The sequence below is a fragment of the Myxocyprinus asiaticus genome, chromosome 10, assembly GCF_019703515.2.
Source record: "Myxocyprinus asiaticus isolate MX2 ecotype Aquarium Trade chromosome 10, UBuf_Myxa_2, whole genome shotgun sequence".
In the NCBI taxonomy this organism is placed as follows: Eukaryota; Metazoa; Chordata; class Actinopteri; order Cypriniformes; family Catostomidae; genus Myxocyprinus; species Myxocyprinus asiaticus.
In genome coordinates this window covers 8,906,988-8,928,753 of record NC_059353.1, presented here as the reverse complement: position 1 = coordinate 8,928,753, position 21,766 = coordinate 8,906,988, and the positions used below count along the sequence as shown (strand labels likewise).

Here is a 21,766-nt window from a genome sequence, read left to right as displayed (position 1 = left end):
GGCCACATGTCAAAGTCTGGGTAGATTAGATGGTAAGCAAACAATCAGTTCTCGTTTTCAACATGTTGAATGCAGGAGAAATGGGCAGAAATACAGACCTGAGCCAAATTGTTATGGCCAGACGACAATCAGAGCAACTCTGAAATGGCAAGGCTTGTGGGGTGCTCCCGGTCAGCAGCGGTGAGTACCTACTGATAGTGGTCTGAGGAAGGAGGGACAAACAGGGTGTTGGGCGCCCCAAGGCTCATCAATGCGCAAGGGGAACAAAGGCTATCCCGTCAAGTCTGAACCGACAGAATGTCTATTGTGGCACAGGTCACAGAAAATTGTAATGATGGTTACAGGAGGAATGTGTCACAACACACAGTGCATTGCACCCTGCTGCGTATGAGGCTGCATAGCCGCAGACCGGTCAGAGTGCCCATGATGACCCCTGTCACCGTCGAAAAGGTCTACAGTGGGTACATGAGCGTCGGAACTGGACCTTTGAGCAGTGGAAGAAGGTTGCCTGGTCCGATGAGTCCCGTTTTCTTTTACATCACGTGGACGGCTGTGTACGTTTGTGCCGTTTACCTGGGGAAGTGATGACAACAGGATGCACTGTGGGAAGATGACAAGCCGGTGGAGGGAGTGTGATATTCTGGGCAATGTTCTGCTAGGAAACCCTGGGTCCAGCCATTCATGTGGATGTCAATTTGACACGTGCCACCTACCTGAACATCATTACAGACCAGGTACACCCCTTCATGGCATTCCCTGATGGCAGTGGCCTCTTTCAGCAGAATAATGTGCCCTGCCACACTGCACACATTGTTCGGGAATGGTTTGAGGAACATGATGAAGAGTTCAAGATGTTGCCCTGGCCTCCAAATCTCAATCCAATTGAGCATCTGTGGGAAGTGCTAGACCAACAAGTCCGATCCACGGTGGCTCCACCTCGCAACTTAAGGCCCAGACACACCAAACCGACATCAAAGAACTAGCGGCAACAAAATCCGACTGTGGTGTCGCCTCACGTCACCTGCGTCTGGTCCAAAAAATTGCTCTTGAACACACCGCAAAGACTACACCCAACGGCCAACTAGCACGTACGTTCTGCGCCTGCGTGAGAAGAAATAACTCTCCATTCCAGCAGGTGGCAGTAGTCGTATTCATCATTAAAAAGGGGAAACCGGAAGAACTAGGACTGTGGATATACAAACCGTAAACAAAGTAGCGCTTTCTTACCATTTTCATACCAATCTCGCTAACTACAGACGAATGCTCAGATGAGATGAAGATGAAAAATGAGAAGAGCATTCTGTGTGTGTGCCCTCTTCACTTTGTTGTTTATTTTGTTTTCATCACTTCCATTTTTCTTCTCGTGCACTGGTTCGCTAAGCTGAGCAGCCTGTCAGACTGAACTGTCTCACCGACGAGTTCCGCCAGAGATTCAACATGCTCAATCGGCCAAAAAGCCACTGACGGGGGTCCGACTAGTGCCAACGGTACGGAACACACCACAAAAACTAGGCCGACAGATGCTCAACGACGGCCCAACATTGGATTTGAAGGATCTGCTACTAATGAATTGGTGCCAGATACCACAGGACACCTTCAGGGGTCTTGTAGAGTCTCGGCGGATCGGCACTGTTTTGGCGGCATGCGGAGGACCAACAGCATATTAGGCAGGTGGTCATAATGTTTTGACTCATCAGTGTACATTCATACAGTTCAAGTCAGAGGTTTACATACACCTTAGCCAAATACATTTTAACTCAGTTTTTCACAGTTCCTGACATTTAATCGTAGAAAACATTCCCTGTCTTAGGTCAGTTAGGATCACTACTTTATTTTAAGAATGTGAAATGTCAGAATAATAGTATAGAGAATGATTTATTTCAGCTTTTATTTCTTTCATCACATTCCCAGTGTGTCAGAACTTTACATACACTTTGTTAGTATTTGGTAGCATTGCCTTTAAATTGTTTAACTTGGGTCAAATGTTTTGGGTGGCCTTCCACAAGCTTCTCACAATAAGTTGCTGGAATTTTGGCCCATTCCTCCAGACAGAACTGGTGTAACTGAGTCAGGTTTGTAGGCCTCCTTGCTCGCACACACTTTTTCAGTTCTGCCCACAAATTTTCTAATGGACTGAGGTAAGGACTTTGTGATTGCCACTCCAATACCTTGACTTTGTTGTCCTTAAGCCATATTGCCACATTTTTGGAGGTATGCTTTGTCCATTTGGAAGACCCATTTGCGACCAAACTTTAACCTGTTGATGTGCATGCCATGATGTCACTTTGCTTAAATTAGTTCACATATACTATATAGTCTAGTCAAAAAAGAGTTAATAATGTTGACATAAAGATGTATAATTTGTTTAGCATTATGAACAATTTTGAACAGCACACTATATGGTAAATGTGAACTAATTTAAGCAAAGTAAAGTCAAACCCATGGGTGGGGTCAGTGAGCATCAACACGTTAACTTCCTGGCTGATGTCTTGAGATGTTGCTTCAGTATATCCACATAATGTTCCTTCCTCATGATGCCATCTATTTTGTGAAGTGCACCAGTCCCTCTTGCAGCAAAGAACCCCCACAACATGATGCTGCCACCCCCATGCTTCACGGTTGGGATGGTGTTCTTCTGCTTTTTCCTCCAAACATAACGATTTTATGGCCAAACATTTCAATTTGACCAGAGGACATTTCTCCAAAAAGTAAGATCGTTTGGAAATTGCTCCCAAGGATAACCCAGACTTGTGGAGGTCCACAGTTTTTTTTCTTAGGTCTTGGCTGATTTATTTTGATTTTCCCATGATGTCAAGCAAAGAGGCACTGAATTTGAACGTAGGCATTAAAATACATCCACAGGTACACCTCAAATTGACTCCAATTAGCCTATCAGAAGCTAATTGTCTAAAGGCTTGACATCATTTTCTGGAATTTTCCAAGCTGCTTAAAAGCACAGTTAACTTGATGTGTGTAACTTCTGACCCACTGGAATTGTGATATATAGTCAATTAAAAGTGAAACAATCTGTCTGTAAACAATTGTTGGAAAAATTACTTGTGTCATGCACAAAGTAGATGTCCTAAACGACTTGCCAAAACTATAGTTTGCTAATAAGAAATCTGTGGAGTGATTAAAAAATGAGTTTTAATGACTTCAACCTAAGTGTATGTAGACTTCAACTTTATATAAATTTTGACTTACAGTTTTGTTGAATACAAACAAGTTTATAGATATTAGTTCGTCTTATTTGTTTTGCCCTGCATACGAGAGTATTATGTCATGTGAGAAGAACTTGCAGTTCATCACAGCTGTTGTTCTAGTAGTTTCCTATGGTGAGTGTAGTGACCAGTCCAGACTAAACGCCACAGTCTGTGTCAACACTTCCACTTATATATTCCAGTGTCTGGTTTGTCTGCTGTGCTTAAACCCATTAGCAGTAATGTGCTTTCCTCTGCCCAACCTGACTGCTATGGGTCTCAGTGAGACAGATTGAGCTGGTGTTTTGGATGAAGGGGTCGTATACCTGGTGTTCAGATCCTCTTAAAAACCCTAGAGAGAAGCACTTTCAAAATGCTCTTTAGCTTAACCTGCTCAAAGGGGGCTTAACAGGTATCAGAGTCTAACCAGAGCTGGTTTTGCTTCAGGACCCAGATTTTACATTTGACATGAAGTGGCGACACAACACAGAACCAAAATTGTTCATTGTACAAAAGTAAACAAAATTGTTCAATTGCTTTAGCATGGCACCAGTATTATTATTGCTCTGACTTAGGGATTTAAAAAAAAATTAGACCCCATGTAGGGCCCCTGAGGGATCTCAGTACCAGAATAAGATACAGACATTGGGGTGGACTCTTTTGACCCAGGCCAACAAGCAACCATTCAAGAACACCATAGCAACTTCCTAGCCACGCCCTTGCAACCAGCCACAACACCCGGTTATTTTTGCTTTATCTTGTTCTAAGCTTTGGAGACTTTGTTTATCTTTGGCTATTGGGAAATTTGTTTGTTACATAACACATTGTCTGTCTAGTCTATCCATGAATAAATCTTTAATCTGATCTGCCTGGGTTTGTGTTTTGTTTTCTGTGTCAGACCTGAAGGAGATGTGTGAGCTGCTGGGCATTGAGCAGTCAGTGCTGGAGAGAGCGTTCAGCTTTCGTACGGTGGAGGCCAAGATGGAGAAGGTTTCTACCACACTCAACGTGGCTCAGGTCAGCACATGCAGCCCCTTGCACTTCCAAATGTCACAAAAGAGACAAAAGGTTCAAAAATCCCACTGTTTTGTGTAGGGCTTTATTCACAGTATAGCCTATTCATAATGATTTTTTGTGCAGATGTAAAATTAATCTACATTGTGAATATCACTGTAATTATAATGTAATATAATGTACATTTCTTAAAGAGTGTTTCATTAGACTAGTTTCATGATCCTTGTCTTGCGACTCAAGTATAAGAGCATTAACCTCTTCAACTCATTTTTTTAGCTGCCGTGTGCAATTTTTCACTCAAATTTAAAAGCTCATTTACACATACTATGAAATAATTGCCAAAAACTGGTCTTATCCCCCAAATAAAAAAGACTTAAATTATTCATAAATAATATTGTGTATGTTTGCAATCTTATGATGAATAGAATTTAAAAGAACTTTTTTTTTTTTTTATCCTAACTTTGTAAGCATGTAATTCTGGTTTTGTTCACTTCATCTCCCTCCAAATAGTTGTATTTTATTCCACTAGATGGAAGCAAGTACTAGAATTTTTTTTTCCCCCTCTATCACCTTTCATCACAAAATGCCAATCTGAAATGTAGATGGCACTCTAACGCATTGTGCGTTAGTCCATTGACATTCAGTCTAATTTTCAGTTCACGCACCAGTCCCATTGTTTCAACAAATATCTTGGCCTCTGAGTGGACTAGATGCTCAATCTAGGTGTCATTAGAAAGCTGAGATCCCGATGATTTATAACGTTTTATCATCAATAGTCAATAACATATATTTCCGATGATTTGTTTAGCATACTTTTCCTGCTGGACCGCATATTTTGTCTGGACATCTAAGGTATAACATTGGATTATTCACACAAGTAAGCTCACAGTCAAGTAAAAATAAATAAAAAAAAATAAAATAAAATTCTATTTGAAAGACATTATATTCATATTAATATTCCTACCACATTACCTCTTGGTGGCATTGATTTGCGACAAGTGTTTTCAGGCCTTATTTTGTTATTTTATGTAACATAAATGCAGACGTGATGGTTATCTATGAAAAGTTCAGATTCTAAGTTCTCAAACAATACCACATATGCCTTATGTATTCAAAGACATTTTAAGCGTAAACTTTTTTTCGCGACATAGCACCCCTATTGGACCCGCCGGCGTGTCCGCAGAGTTTAATAGTGTCTCTGATTTAAACTTTAGTTGCAGCAACAGAGTTAAAGTTTTTTTACATCGATTGATTGCTATCAATCAGTTCAAACTATTTTAATAAATCGATTCAAAACTCTGATTTGATTATTTCATCATCACTCATGCCTTGATTTTGGTTTTAATGAATTTAAATGATACTTTGTTCTTAAATTTTATTATAGTCTAAAATAGCAAAATTAATTAAATGTTAAATTAAATATATTTAATATAGCACGATTGCGAGTGTAATATTGCTTTTATTGAACAGTTCAGCAAACAAGTAAATTATATTAAATAACTTACATTTCAGACAAAAATTGGCCAGTTAGTTTGTGCATTTCTTCTCTGCAAGCAAAAAAGTTCTAAAGAAGCCAAATTCTCAAGCACAACTTGCTTTTTATTTTATATTTATATTTATTCATTTAGCAGTCCAAGTTCTTATTCAAGTTTTAATTGCATCAGAAAAGTACTTGCCAAGACTTTTTTATTTTTGTATTATTATTTATTGTAGTTGCAAACTAGTGGTGTTTTGTTTGGAAACGAATCAGTATTTTTGACCAAATAAGTGTTTTGTTTACTTCTATTGTTTCTGTGGTAAATTACTTTGTTTTTTTAGTGAAACAATTGAGCCAATGATTGAAAATGAATATAAATTATTGACTCACTCATAACATATAAGACGCTCATTTGTTGCAACCTACTGGAATAAATATGCAATTTTCAGAAATGGTCAGTGAATGAAATCAAAATGAACGATAAATCAAAATCCTCACCTCTATTTGGAAAGCTACAAACTCTGAGAACTGGAGTGATGCAAATAGTGAAGCATCGAAGTGCTATTGGAGTGTATATCAGCACTCTTTAAATGCAGTTTGTCTAATCAGACTCAAGGATCAAAACTAAAAATATATGTAATTTCGTACATAAATATTAAAAGGCTTTAGCTATTTTACCCTGCTCTACTGTGGAAATGTGCTGTTTAGAAACATGTTCAGTGGCAATCATGTGAAGCCACTCCAGAAAGCCATCGTCACAAGCATCTGGCCAGATACAACAAAGACATTCATGAAAGAGAAATAGGCAAATAGATGTTCCTGGCCAATCCTCATTAAAGGCTGCTAGAATGACTTTTAAACCCAAAGGCTTGATTACAGATGGCATCATGTGATGTAGCCTTGGCTTTCAATCATGTTGTTAAGAGTTCAGCCACTAACTCAAAATACATTCTTCTGCCAAGATAAATTGATAAACTTTAGACCTCTGTGCACTTGGATCCAGGCCACAAGATGAGCCGGAAAACTATTTTTTGTTTCCACTCTGTCATTGCAAGAGGGATGCAACACTTTAAAATAATATTTGAAGCTAGACATGAATCAGTATCTTTATGCTTTAAAGATGGGTAGTTGAAATACTGTTGACAGTACTGTGGTGTGACATGTTATACTCTATATAAAAGCTACTTTAAACAGCATTTTGCTAATTCCGTTGGAATTATTATGCATGCAGCTTTTATAACCTCATATTAATTGATAGACTACACGGTGAAAAACATTGACCAAATGAAATCGCTTGAAGAGCGCATTTTTTTTTCCTTGTTGACATATATCCTAAATATCGAAGTGCTTGGCCCTTTTTTTTTTTTTTTTGGTTAAATAGCCGATTGGCTTTAGTTGCATCACCGCCATGAACCATTGTTTGTACTGCTAGTTAGTTGCAGGCGGTGTTAAGAGGAGGGAACTTCTCATTCTAGAAAGCATTTGATTGGACAAAAACCTGTACAGTGCAAAATAAGTGATCAATATTTATTTTCCCAGAAGAAACTGTACATTTTTAATATGTATATCTGCAGAGTTTTTGTCTGCTTTTAAGAGTACATTAGCAAATAAAAGGCTTATTGACATTGACTAAAAGCATCAAAATCTGATTTAATTTTAATTTGATATGTTAAAAGAAATGGTAACCAGTTACAGGAACTAAGATGTACACTTTCCCTTATACATTCTCATAAATTTTAACCTAAAATGTTGATGTTGATTAAAATATATATATAAATATATATATATATATATCTCCATGGACATGTTATGTGTCAATTACCCAGTTATTGTGTTATTCAGATGGACTTAACATTGTTTGTAATTGGATACTGTATTTGTTTCTTTCAGGCCTATTATGCCCGTGATGCCCTTGCCAAAAACCTCTACAGTCGCCTGTTCAGTTGGCTGGTGAACCGAATCAATGAAAGCATTAAGGTGTTTCGCTCTAGATTTTCACATTGAATCTCTGCTCTGCACTTTAAGGCCTGAACAGTTTGCCAAGCAAGAATGTAGATGCTTCGATCTACGCAAGCTTGATGCCACGCATTGTCATAATGTAATACAAATACATGTTGCACTCTCAGCATAGCTGCAAGGGGCATATCTCGCATTTCCACATACTGTTATCTTCTGTGGTCGGCTTTCTCTTTTAGGCCAATTACTGTCATGGTGGCACAACAGTCTGAATACAATCTTGGGCATGTTTATATTTAGCTACTTGAGTAATAACATATTTGATTTAAAGGTGCACTCAGTAAATTTTTTAATTTGTGATCTTGGACTTAGGGACACCTAATGGTGTGGATGCAGCATCATTCAAACGCAATAGTTTTCAGTTACCAATGCCATTGTAGAAATGTAGGATTCACGTCATTCATGATTACTTTAATCAATGAGTGTGTCAAATAACAGAACGGTTAATGATATTAAGCGACTAGTATGTGGCTGGTCATGTGACTCTAACATGGCAGCCCCCATGTGTGGACCCTCTCCTTGAGTAAAACAGATTTTATAAGGTTACTGATATGACTGGAGTCTTCATCTCATGTGAGTGCTCATGATTTTATACATAAGTTTCGAAATTAAAATTAATTTGTTTAGGAGTAATGAGGAAAAAATTACCTAGTGCACCTTTAATGGCACAGACATTTGAAGGCAACTCTATTGCCCCCTTGAGTACTGACGTTTGTTACTGCCACAGTTACGCAAGAATTCATATTCAGTATGTACAACAGTCCCCCAAGCTTGCAGTGCATTGGCCAAGCATTCTCGTATGTGTTCTTGCATATTTAGCCTAAAAAATTATGTGCACTAATTTACTTTCTTTTGTTCTGATCAGGCTCAAACCAAATCCCGGAAGAAAGTCATGGGAGTCCTGGATATTTACGGTTTTGAAATCTTTGAGGTGAGAGATTTGGTCTTTAGAAATGCTGTCTCTTAAACTGTTGCAGCATTCTGCCCCTTACGTGAAGCGCTGTCAGATATCTAAACAGTCACATGGGAATCACATGTCTTCTGAAAGTCACTGTAACAGGCCTAATGATGTCTCTCTGGTTGTTTCTATATTTGAAATATATGTTGGTCTTCAATTTGTCTGACATTGTCTATTAAGAATTTGAGAGACTACAGTTTAATAAATGATTAAAAACAACACATCTGTCCATGTGTTGTCCTAATATTATTGTTTACACTAATTATATGGCTATAATGAATTTGTTGTCACTATACTCATTTTGATTTAATGTCACAAGTGTTTAAAAAAAAAATCCAAAACAGTGTGATTCTCAGGTCCACACGGAATTTTCATCTGCAGAACCTCAGTGGAAACTTGTGTACAACGTACTCCACCTCTTGCATTTATTAAAATTTTTGGCTAATTTGATTGTTTTTAAGGTACCAATAAGAATATTGAACACATTCTGCCATATTTAAATTAATTCCACAGATTTTCCCCCAGAATGAGCACAGAAAAGGCAACAAAAGTCCATATGGGCCTGCCAGTTCCCCTTTTTTGACATTTGTTATCATTTGTCCATTGCATGTGTTCTGCTGTCTGATGGTATCACTCTCTCCTGAATGTTGTTTATGTTGTTGTGGCCATGGCGACAGAATGGAGTAAGTAAACCTACTGCGGAAATCCTGTGGCAGTGTGCATGTTGCGATTTTAGCCTTTAATCCTAGTCTTAATTCTGCTCTTTTATCTCAGCAGCATAAGCCACTGTTCAACATTGAAGCACAGTGTCCCCTCAAGTGCAAGACTATGAGTATGACTGATGCAATTGATGTTACAGCATTAGTTCCATTCATACAGTGCATCAGTTAGAAGACCTGAAAGGAATAGTCTACCTAAAGTCATCATCATTTGCTCACCCTCATGTCATTCCAAACCTGTACGTTATTTTTTCTGTGAAAAACAAAAGGAGAGTTTTTGAAAAATCTTTACGCAGCTCTTTTCCATACAATAACAGTTCATAGTGACCACAGTGGTCAAGCTCTGAAAAGGACTAAAACGGCATAAAAGCACAATAAAGTATTGACTCATGCGCTACATTCCAAGTCTTTAAAAAGCTTTGTATGAGGAACAGACTGAAATTTAAGCCGCTATTAACTAATATTCTCCTCTGCCGAAGCTTTTAAATTTCATTCACTATTAGATTCACGTTCAGGTTTAAAAAAAATGATGCTACGACGCACCGTGCCAGGTTTGGTGTCATTGACGCCAAAATGTCTTTGGCTTTCGTGGAAGCTTTCAAAAATACAAAATGGCATTTTACAGCAAAAGAGATGATTTTCCATAAATAATGGACTAAATTTTTGTCCCTCACACATTTGGCTTCAGAAGACTGAATATACCGCACAAGTCTATTATGGCTCTTTTATGGTGTTTTCTGTCCTTTTTGGAAATTGACAGCCTGTGGTTACTATGAACAGCTGTTTTAAGAAAAAGAGCTGCTTGAAAATGTTGCGTTCCACAGTAAAAAGAACATTTAAAACGGGTTTAAAACGACAATGAATTTGAATTTTTGGGTGAAATATTCCTTTAAGCATTGCTGACCCCATTCAGAGAGCTGCACTGCTTATGAGCTTTTCGCGCTGCAGTTGTTGGGGTTATAAGTAGATTTTCCCCTCCAACTCTTTTTACTCATTGAACATTGCAGCTCCATGCTGATGTGCCAGTGCGCCCTCTCTGTAAGGCTGCCAGGATAAAACTGTCATTGCCAAGTTAAACAATGAGCTAGTCCTTTTCAGTGTGCCATATGCTACCTATTGGAAGTGATTTTGGGCTATTTCTGATGCCAGGATTAGCTCAGAGGTACAGATGATTGCAGTGGCTTTAGCTGCAGAGACTAACATGCGCTAGAAAAAACTACGACTTTGGAGAGTAAGAGGACGATTGTTAATTCTTTACACTAAATAATAGTCCAATCCTAAGCTATTATCATAAGCCAACATGCATAATGTAATAAAGCATTACTGTTGCTTTAAGCAATTCACCAAATGAGTAAGTTCAGTAATTGGGGTTAAGCATGATAAATGGTTATGTTGTTCATAACCTAAAAATATTTATAAGCGAATCACTGTGGGTGAAGAGGTTAAAAACTTCACCTCCATTAAAAGATGGGGATAAGATTATGATGTGTATTGTACCATGAAACACCTTGGATTTTGTTTAAACTTGGCTATAAAGACACGAGAAAACCGGATTCATCAGAGGCGCTCTTTGTTCAGGGTTATTTTTATTTTTTTTATGTGGTGTTAGCTAACATGCTAATTTTTGTAAGCCATCTTACTAGCCAAGACCACAAGAGTCCACCCCACAGACTGAGCGATTATATCAAATGTTGTTGGAGAGTCGTTAGCTTATGGCTGAAAATTGGCTGACAAACCGGCTAGTGAGATGCTGAGATGGTGATATATCAGGGAAAACAACTAGAATTACAAAAATGTCTGTAGTAGTAGTGTACCAGTGTTTGTTTGTTTTGCCCCTTCTCATGAGAAAGTCACTGAAAAGTTTGTCCTTTAAGAATTAAAAAGCGTACAAAGGAGATTATCAAATCCATCTTATAGAGATACCTACAGTATAGGAAGGCACTTAGTACTGGTTGTGACTATTGCTGTGTTAGTGAACTGGTTTGCAGTGTGTTGTGTTTTAGTTTGCAGTGTGTATTTCAATTAGCAGCATTGTCATTGTGTTGTGGGTTCACATTTACACTTCTGTTCATACAGGACAACAGCTTTGAACAGTTTATCATTAACTACTGTAATGAGAAGCTCCAGCAGATCTTCATCGAACTTACTCTCCGTGAGGAGCAGGAGGAGTATGTCCGTGAGGTATGTACATCCTGTCCATGAAGAAGACCAATAGAAAATGGTCTTCTCTTAACCTCTGCATCACTTCAGTTATTCAGAATAGCAGACTAACCTTTTAGTCTGAAGTATATAGTAGTCAGGTGACTATTAACATTTACTATTTCTGCCAGGACAAATTGTTCCAAAAGAAGCCAAGCATCAAGTATAACCTGTTCTCTGCACTGCTCTCATACTAGTGGCATTTGTTCACAAATTAATCATTGAATCAGTGATTTTTTACGAATCAGTTGAGTCAATGACTCACTCATAACATAAAATGTGATAATTTGTTGCCACTTACTGGCTTAAAGATGTAAATATGCATAAATGGACAAATGAGTGAACTCTATCAAAATAAACGATGAATCATAATCTCCACCACTATTTGGAAAGTCGTGAAAACAGAAAAGCAGTCATACAAACAGTGACTCGTTCCAGTGCTGTTATACTGAATGTAAGGCACTCTTGGATTGCCTCTCGTACAATTAGATTGAAGGACCAAGACTATCTGTTGTATAATGTGCTATATACAGTACGTAGTAAACGTTTTCATTCCGAACAGAGCCTTCATCTACTGCTTGCTTCCTTCTATCATGCCTCTCCTTTCTTTGTGATTTTGGGATGGAAGCGATTCCTCACTCCAGTCAGGGTAAACACAATAGTCCCTGAAGAGTTCGGGCTCTGTTTACTTTCAGAGCTCCGAGTATGTGCCCTGATGCAGCCGTGACCTCTGCACTCTGATATTCCACTCTCTGGCTTCACTCCAGTGAAGTGCATGGGAAAATACTGCCGCTCTGGACACTGAGGAAGGATCTGGGGGTCTAGGGACAAGTCTGCCCAATCCACATTCCATATTCCTCAATTACTCAGCCTTCCTCCCACTTGCATTTACCTCCTGGTTCTAGAAGCTTTCACACAGTCCAATTAGCCCACAGATATTTTCCACCTTTTTTTTCTCCATTGTGGCCTCGATTTAATTTCTTGTTTAAACCCAATGGGTTCCATCATTCTCTAATGGACCATATAAGCCTGCACTCGAGACCCTAAATATCATAAAGTAGTCACTTGGTCTGGTTGTGCAAGCCATGGACATTTCCAACCACCTCCATTGCAGTGGCTTGTGGTGAACTTCTGAAATGTCCCCTCTTACCATTTACACTTGGGACTACTAAATATACTCTCACTAAGCACTTTATTAGGAACACTATGGTCCTAATAAAGTGCTTGACATGGTCTTCTGCTGTTGTAGCCCATCCACCTCAAGGTTCGACGTGTTGTGCATTCTGAGATGCTATTCTGCTCACTACAATTGTACAGAATAGTTATCCGAGTTACTGTAGCCTTTCTGTCAGCTCGAACTACTCTGGCCATTCACCATTGACCTCTCTAATCAACAAGGCATTTCCATCAGCAGAACTGCCGCTCAATGGACGTTTTTTGTTTTTGGCACCATTCTGAGTAAACTCTAGAGGATGTTGTCCATGAAAATCCCAGGAGATCAGCAGTTACAGAAATACTCAAACCAGCCTGTCTGGCACCAACAATCATGCCACAGTCGAAATCACTGAGATCACATTTTTTCCCCATTCTGATGGTTGATGTGAACATTAACTGAAGCTCCTGACCTGTATCTGCATGATTTTATGCATTGCACTGCTGCCTTATGATTGACTGATTAGGGGTGTGTGTGTGTATAGAGTATGTGTGTGTGTGTGTATATGTGTATATATATATATATATACATACAGTACTGTGCAAACGTTTTAGGCACTTAAGATGTTTCACAAAAACATTTGTCTTAAGATGGTTTTTTATATCTTCAGCTTTAGTGTGTCAATAGGAAAAATATATTTTTGACTCCCAAACATTACTTTTGCAAATAGAAAAGATTAGAACAGAAGAACAGTGTGCTCTGCGAGAGATGGCATTGCCCCCACAGTGCCCCCCACTGAACATTGAGTCAGTCTGGGATTACATGAAGAGACAGAAGCAATTGAGACAGCCTAAATATATAAAAGAATTGTGGTGAATTCTCCAAGAAGTTTGGAACATCCTTTCTGCCAACAACCAAGAAAAACTGTGTCCAGGTGTACCTAGTAGAATTGGGGCTGTTTTAAAGGCAAAGTTGGTAATGATTTAGCTTTTTTTATGTATTTACTGGACTTTGTATGATGTTAATTGATAAATGAAAACTATTATGGCATTATTTTTGAAGACATCCTCACTATCCAAAATTTTTCACAAGTGCCTAAAACTTTTACACAGTACGGTGTCTGTGTGTCTGTGTGTCTGTGTGTGTGTGTGTGTGTGTGTGTGTGTGTGTCTGTGTGTGCGTGCGTGCGTGCGTGCGTGCGTGCGTGCGTGCGTGTGTGTGTGTGTGTGTGTGTATGTATATATATATATATATATATATATATATATATATATATATATATATATATATATATATATATATATATACACACACACACTCACCGGCCATTTTATTATGTACATCTGTACATCTACTTATTCATGCGATTATCTAATCAGCCAATCATGTGGCAGCAGTGTAATGTATAAAACCACGCATATATGGGTCAGGAGCTTCCGTAATTGTTCACATCCACCATCAAAATGGTAAAAAAAAAATGTATCTCAGTGATTTGGACCGTGGCATGATTGTTGGTGCCAGATGGGCTGGTTTGAGTATTTCTGTAACCGCTGATCTCCTAGGATTTTCACATGCATCAGTCTCTAGAGTGTATAGAGAATAGTGCAAAAAACAAGAAACAACAATGTTTTTTTTTTTTTTTTTTATTCCTCTTATTTTTTTAATGATATGTGACAGATGTGACCAAAGTAGTAACGTGATATGCAGTAAATTAGCTCTGTAATTACTTCATCCATTTTTACCAGTTTGACCAGTTGTGAACATGATAAGCAGGGATAAGACAATCATGGGGTTAAGGAGGCACTGTCTCCTCTCATGTGACCTTTCGTCTTTAGGACCTCAAAAGGAGCACAATGCGCTCAAAAAAGGCAAAATAGATGCCGTCTCCCTCTGAAACTCTGAATATTTGATTTGCTTTATATCTGTACTGTCAAATATTTTCACATTCACATTTGTGGTGGCACTTTGAAAACCTGCTTGAACTACATGACTGAAATGAATTCAAGCAAAAAGGCCATCCAACATTCTTGACCCTGGACAATTTAGGTGTTTTATAGGTGACCTGTTGTATCCCTGTTGAAGCTTGTTAAAGCTTGTCTGTATCTCTCCTAAACTACTCATTTTTGTATGTGGAATTTACAAGATTAGTCTTAAAACAGTGTACTTGGAAAACCATCCTTAGATGATGAGAAAGAAAGCAAATCTGAGATTTGCCTCTGTTTTTATTTGCAGGGTATTGAGTGGACCAACATTGAGTATTTCAACAATGCTATCATATGCGATCTCATCGAAAATGTGAGTCTCTTTCTGACAGTAGTTTTTTAAAGTATTTCAGACCTGTTATTGCACAGGCAGTATCAAAAAGCATGTCAATCTGAGAGGATGTACGCATACATATACATAGACTAAAATCCACAGAAGTCCACTTTGGATTTCAAGGGGTCTTTAATATGGATGTATAAATATAATCCAGCATGCTAAAATGGACTAGTAACCCTCATTGTTGCTTTCAGAATAAGAATGGTATTTTGGCCATGTTGGATGAGGAGTGTTTGAGGCCCGGCACAGTGACAGATGAGACGTTCTTGGATAAGCTGAACACTGTGTGTGCTGAGCACCAGCACTTTGAGAGCAGACTGAGCAAAAACTCCAAGTTCCTCACAGACCACAGCCTGCCACACAACTGCTTCCGTATACAGCACTACGCCGGCAAGGTGAGGCCATAATCACCCTTTTTTCTTTACTTTATTTAACTCACAACCCCATCTAAACAATAAATTTTTTCAGACACATTGAATTTAGTTTGTTTATGGATGAGTGGCATGTTAATGATTCATTAACCCATGCAGTGAGACCCATTTTTATGAGAGTGAACTGCTGTCTTACACAGGATTTGTAGAGCATTTTCTATAAACTACACCCTTCAGTACAAAAATGAAAGCAATTATGATAATCTGGAGAGATTTACTTTGGCATACTCTTTCCAAGTCCCTCTAAATCTGCCATTTGTATCTTAAAAGGCATAAATCAGTCAAAACCCATATTGTTTGTTTACAAAAACACATTGTAAAGATCTCAGCAGTGTGTAAAAATGGAAGTAATTAAATGGTAATGTTCTGTATACACAGGTGCTGTATCGAGTGGAGGGATTTGTGGATAAAAACAATGACCTGCTCTACAGAGATTTATCTCAGGCCATGTACAAAGCCAGTCACAGCCTTATAAAACTTCTCTTCCCAGAGGGAAACCCAACTAAAGTGAACCTCAAACGCCCACCCACTGCTGGATTCCAGTTCAGAGCATCAGTGGGAACTCTCATGAAGAACCTTCTGACCAAAAACCCCAATTATATCAGGTGACAATTACAAACGTCCTGAAACAACAAGATGTCATGTCGTAAAGTTTTCAGAGGGTATAATATTACTTATTAGAATGTATGTTTATTTGGATTTTTACCATTTTAATTAAATATTTGCGGAAGTGACCCTAATAATATTAAGAATTATTCATATTTTAAAAATCCAATTTATTTAGAAAGATAAAATATATTTTCACTTTCCTAAATTTGCTTGCCTAAATTTGGTACCAAATTTTTTTAAATAAATATTATAACATATATTATTAAAAAATATTATTTAAAAAAATCATATGAATGTATTAAATAGTGTGAACCTCAAGAAGACATGTACAAGTCTCATTTCATCCCAGAATCAAAAGATAAAAAATGTGTAAAGAAAATGGAAAAAACAAAAATAATTTATCATTTGTGACATTATTTTCAAAATAAACATTTTTCCCCAAAGTACTCATTACTGTAATGTGTCAAGACATTTTACTTTTGAGCTTTTTCTTAATTCACATTATTCTCAATGGTAATTCTTTTAGAATAAATGCAATGATTAATACAGTGCAATACAATGGTTTTTATTTAAATCAGCATAAATGAAATGCAGTACAAAAACAAATCCATGATACAGTAATATATCAGTATTGCTTTGCATTAAAGTAATAAGAATGATTTTTTTTGTTTGTTTGTTTGTTTGTTTGTTTTTTACTTAAAAAAAGAAGGAATGTGCTTAATTGTCATGAAAACAATGCCAGAATGCAAAAATCCTAATGGTCTTAAAAATAGGCTTCCTTTTCTTTAAGCAAAATATAATCTCTTATTTCTCTCTTTGTTTTGGGGTTGAAATATGACCTGGACATGTTCTTAACAGGTTTCATGAGATTCACACAACACCGTGAACAGTTTTGTCCAATATTGAAATATTGATTTATTGGTAAATTATTGGTTGTGTTTTTCAGGTGTATCAAACCCAATGACAAGAAGGCACCTCACATTTTCACAGAGTCACTAGTCTGTCACCAGGTGCGCTACTTGGGTCTGATGGAGAATGTACGCGTGAGAAGAGCTGGTTACGCTTTCCGTCAGCCATACGAGCCCTGCCTGGAGCGTTATAAGATGCTCTGCAAGCAGACCTGGCCACACTGGAGGGGTCCAGCCAGGTGAGACCACCCATGACAACCGATAACCAGCTATTAAAACTGTCTTTGTGAAATACATGACCTGAACTCCAGATCTGTTTTGTTTTGTTGTTTTGTTTTGTTTTATTTTTTGTTTTCGTTTGGTTTGGTTTGGTTCGGTTTGTTTGGTTTTGTGTTTTGTTTTTTGTTTGTTGCCAATTGAATGTTTTTGGTTTGTTCTTTTGTTTGCATTTGGTTTGTTTTAGTTTTAGTTTGGTTTGCCTCTCTTCTGTAGGCTTCTGAAGTGTTTTTCTGAACATGTAGTTCAGGTGATGTCATCACACTTTAGGTTAAGCAGTTCTTTCAGTGGCTGTACCTCAACCTCTGAAAATCTATGACTTTTTCAAAACTATTCATAGATATTTAAACATGCTGTGTCTTGTCTTAAAACACCCTTCATGCCTTGTGGTTAATTTAACATCTCTTTGCTATGGAAAACCAGGCCTTATCCACGACAGGTGATATTTACCTTTATCTGATGGCAAACATGTCAGGACAGAATTGACCCTCATAACTATATTACTTCTGGACACTGGATCATTTCACTGTACAATCTGATAGGGCAGTTATTTACTGTACATGGAGCTTTGAAGTTGCACATCCAGTCCTGTTATCTTTTGTGTGAATGCAATCACTGGTGTGTTGCAGACAGTGGCTAGACTATGTTTTACTTTTCATTCAGATCACTCAGACACTGTTCTTTATCTCCAAAACAGTGCATGTTTTTCTGGTGAATCATACTGTACATCTTTACTCATTGCTCCATAACTGCATTGTTGGTTTCTGTGAATACATGTGCTATATGTGAAAAGCAAGGTTGATTGAGATTCTGATGCTTTTTGTCTTACCAGGGAGGGTGTTGAGGTATTCCTGAAAGACCTGCAAGTGTCTGTAGAGGAGTTCGCCTATGGACGATCCAAGATCTTCATCAGGAACCCCAGAACGGTGAGTAAGGGTAAAGGCCCCGATATACTTCCGGAGAAGTTCTTTGTTCTTCATTCAGGGGTAAAAAGAAGTTAGAAACAGCCGAGCAACGGTATACAGTTTGCGAACATTAAGACAGTGGCCACACCAATTTGGGAGGCATTTAGAGGAGCATTTCTTTATGAGGATGCTACATGTAAACCTTAAAAAATGTGACATTAAAATGTGTTAAGAAATGTGCTATCAATATGCCTATGAGCAGAATTGAAATGAGATCAGTAATGCGCTAATGCGCTAACATGCTATGCGTCGATTACACTCTGTTATTGTAATTTATGATGACTCTGATACTACTGCAACAACTGGTGTGTAAAAGGGTGTTAATGTTCAGAATACAGACAAAAGAATGATGATAAGAGAGGTATACCTTACTTTGGGCAAATGTGTGAATGGTTGTCGCTGCAGATGACACATGAGTGAATGGGCACTGGAGAGTTTTTGAGTAGATTTTATTTCTTTTGTAGACTAATTACAACCAAAAAAATCATATTACATGGTCTTGAAAAATGTCTCGTAGTGATATAGGTAAATTTGCACCAGCTCGCTAATAACTGCACACTGGTGTGTTCATGTTCTCTGATCTTGACTGACTGAACAAGATAAACAGAATTAGCTGTTGGCCTCAAAGTAGGTGGAGCTCCAGGTCGCACCTACCGATGACGTGGACCAATGGCAGTAAGAGGGTGTTTAGCAGCCAGTAAGAACTGTTTCTTAAAGTTTGCCCAGGCGAGCTGTTACAAACCACCAAAACAAACTCAAATACACCTTCTTTTTGGCCAGATTTTGTTCTAAATTACGTCACACCCATTCGTTCTTCGATTTTATATGAAGTATACCAGGGCCTTAACAGGTTACTATCAGGGTCAAAAATTAACCTTATGCAACACCTGCACGTAGTGGTTGAATTATGAAATACATATTTCTTAAAAGATATGAAATTCTATTTTGCACTAATTAATTAAAAACATGTATTTTTCTACCTATGATAAATGAATTATTTAGCTGTTTTTTTACCTTTGTGACAAACCTGCCACATGGAGTTCTGGAGAAATTCAACTTTAGGCATCCTAGATTAAATTCTTATGGTACATTTTTCACCATGGTAACAGTCGCTAGAGGATGTGTGATAGATGTTTTCTTTAGTAGACCCCTTTTATGTCTTTGATTTGAATTGCTTACATCAGTGAGGTTCAGACTAACATTCTTACAATTCTAAAAAAAAAAAAAAAATAGTTTAAAAAATATTTGAAAATTCCAAATAAATCCCAAACTTTTTACTCTCATTTGGCTCTTTACATATGCAAAACATTCAAAACTAGCAATATTAAATATATAATTTGGCCCGTTTCGTAATCGTAAAAAATAGTGGAAGTAATAGATTTGTACGTTTGATATGAAGAATCAAAAGGCCAGTGCGAGTATTAAGCAAAGAGTTTTCAAAACAGGAAGTTGTGTTCCTTGGGGCTTCTCTCATATAATTAGTAGCAATCACCCTCATGACAGCAAAAAACACAAGCAGGCAGTCACACACATGTTTTCTCTTATTCCCCCTCCACTGTTTGTCAGTTTGCATGGGAAAAGAGACTCCAGCTGAGAAATTCCATAGGAGGCCCTGAACCTCTGTGCTGCAGTTAGCATCAGTTGGAGCTCTAGCAGTGCTGAGCTTTTAACTTATCCACACCCATTCCCTTGCATAATCTCCCATCTCCATGGCCATTCAAAGCCCCTGGAGTTTGAGATCATGTTCAGTCCTCTGTCTGGCCCCAGTGCAGTATCAGCCTCAGTCATCATATACCCCTTTACCACCGAAATGGTGCTGGAGCCAGAGCTCGGTTGGCGGATCTGTGAACCTCTCTCAGAACTAGTCAGCATTTAAACTGACTTTTGAAAGTCAAACGATGACATAATTGAATGCAATTCAACTTAACCTGCTCACAAACAAACATAGGGCATTGCAAACTTTGTTAACAATTCTTAATTTCATGATCTTTGTTATGAGTAATTGAATTCATGCCATCACGAGCTGACATTGATGTAACAGTCAGAAGTTATTCAAATAAATAATAGGGGTGTAATTAAGAGAAAGTGGTTTAGCCCAACTATGTTTCTCCCGGAGAACACGGCTTATGTGGCGTACGCTGCAATAGCGACGTTCTTACATTTTTTTGAAGAGTGTGCATGTGCGTGGAACAGACCAAATGACTAACCTCACAGGATAAAGCCATACATCATATCAACACAGTGGAAAGAATTCAATATTTCTGGAGTACAGTGGGAAAAGGGAAAATCCCATACACTATAAAATTTATATCGACCTGTCCCTGACATTCATGCATATGCGCTCATACGTTGGAGAAATCCCGGAGTTTGACGGAAGAGGGAGGCCCCACTATTGTAGCGCAATTCTACTGCAGGTTGCGATGAAAAGTTAGGGAAAAAACACAGCAACAACTCTGAAATATCTGGAAATAAAGCGAAGAAACAGAATAACATAGCAAAGTTTTACTGTTTGTTATTTACTAGAGCCGTCAGTTGATTAAATGTTTTAATCTCGATTAATCGCATACTTTTTTTTGTAGTTAATCGCAATTAATCACAGATTTTGAAAGTGCTGAAATCTTACACTATTTAAACTTCTATTCATGTCAAAATGCATTTCATTCCAACTTAGGAAAGAAAACAAAACAATATGCTTTATTAACATTTTCCAAACAAAGCCTTCCTCAGTATAAACAGAGAAATGCACCAATTGCACCAATAAAAAAACACCAATTCAAGTAACATTAAACATTTCCAAAGTCTAAGTGGGAGTTTGACTAATTGAACGGTCTAGTCACCACATAGGTTGCATATTCATTGCAATGTTCATTAAATCTCTTAACTTATTCTCCACAATATTAATCAGCCATCAGACTGTGGCTATCCACTTTGCTACAGCAATTGTGAAGCCACGGTCATGAATCGTGTCAGGGTGTCAACGCCAGCGTCAGTTGCCGCTTTGAACTCCTCATGAAAAGCGCTTGTAGACAAAACATTCTAGATAAAATGGTCACCCCTATTGGTAATTTTTCTTGAACTGAATTGGCTGTCCTTAAACTTAACCTACCCTTAAATCATGCCAACCATTGAGTCACTGCAAACACTTTCATTTTATTGGTTACAACTTATTTAGCACATCCCTAAATCTTGACAGCTATTGGGCCATTGCATGCATTGGCTTTAATTTTATTGGTTAAACTTAAAATTTACCCCACCCAATCCCAAACAGCATTTAGCTTATGCCTATTATTACAGGCCTTTAATCAATGTTGACACAACATTAATGCTGAGACAGTTATTGTACAAACATGTGAAACGCATTGTGATGCTTCAATAAGAGTTCAGTAAATGAATCTGACTCTGTCACTTGTCATCACATGAAAGTGATCAGTCCCAGTATAGTGTGGGTCTGCGTCAAGTCTCTTCTGTAGCTCCTGGAACAGAGCTTCTCAAAGCTGCTGGTTTTACAACCCACACTGGCCT

The 21,766-nt window shown here is 38.0% G+C and overlaps 1 protein-coding gene across 5 annotated transcripts in view; it reads left to right on the top strand.

The window, feature by feature from the left end:
• LOC127446742 (unconventional myosin-Ib-like) overlaps positions 1-21,766 on the top strand; it is a 160,940-nt gene that overhangs the window by 117,504 nt on the left and 21,670 nt on the right. For all 5 annotated transcript variants that reach the window (XM_051707909.1, XM_051707908.1, XM_051707907.1 and 2 more), the window contains exons 11-19: positions 4,099-4,217; positions 7,582-7,668; positions 8,573-8,638; positions 11,461-11,565; positions 14,969-15,031; positions 15,250-15,450; positions 15,865-16,091; positions 17,042-17,242; positions 18,112-18,205. In XM_051707909.1, the coding sequence (XP_051563869.1) occupies positions 4,099-4,217; positions 7,582-7,668; positions 8,573-8,638; positions 11,461-11,565; positions 14,969-15,031; positions 15,250-15,450; positions 15,865-16,091; positions 17,042-17,242; positions 18,112-18,205 (1,163 nt within the window). The remainder of the gene's footprint in view (positions 1-4,098; positions 4,218-7,581; positions 7,669-8,572; positions 8,639-11,460; positions 11,566-14,968; positions 15,032-15,249; positions 15,451-15,864; positions 16,092-17,041; positions 17,243-18,111; positions 18,206-21,766) is intronic.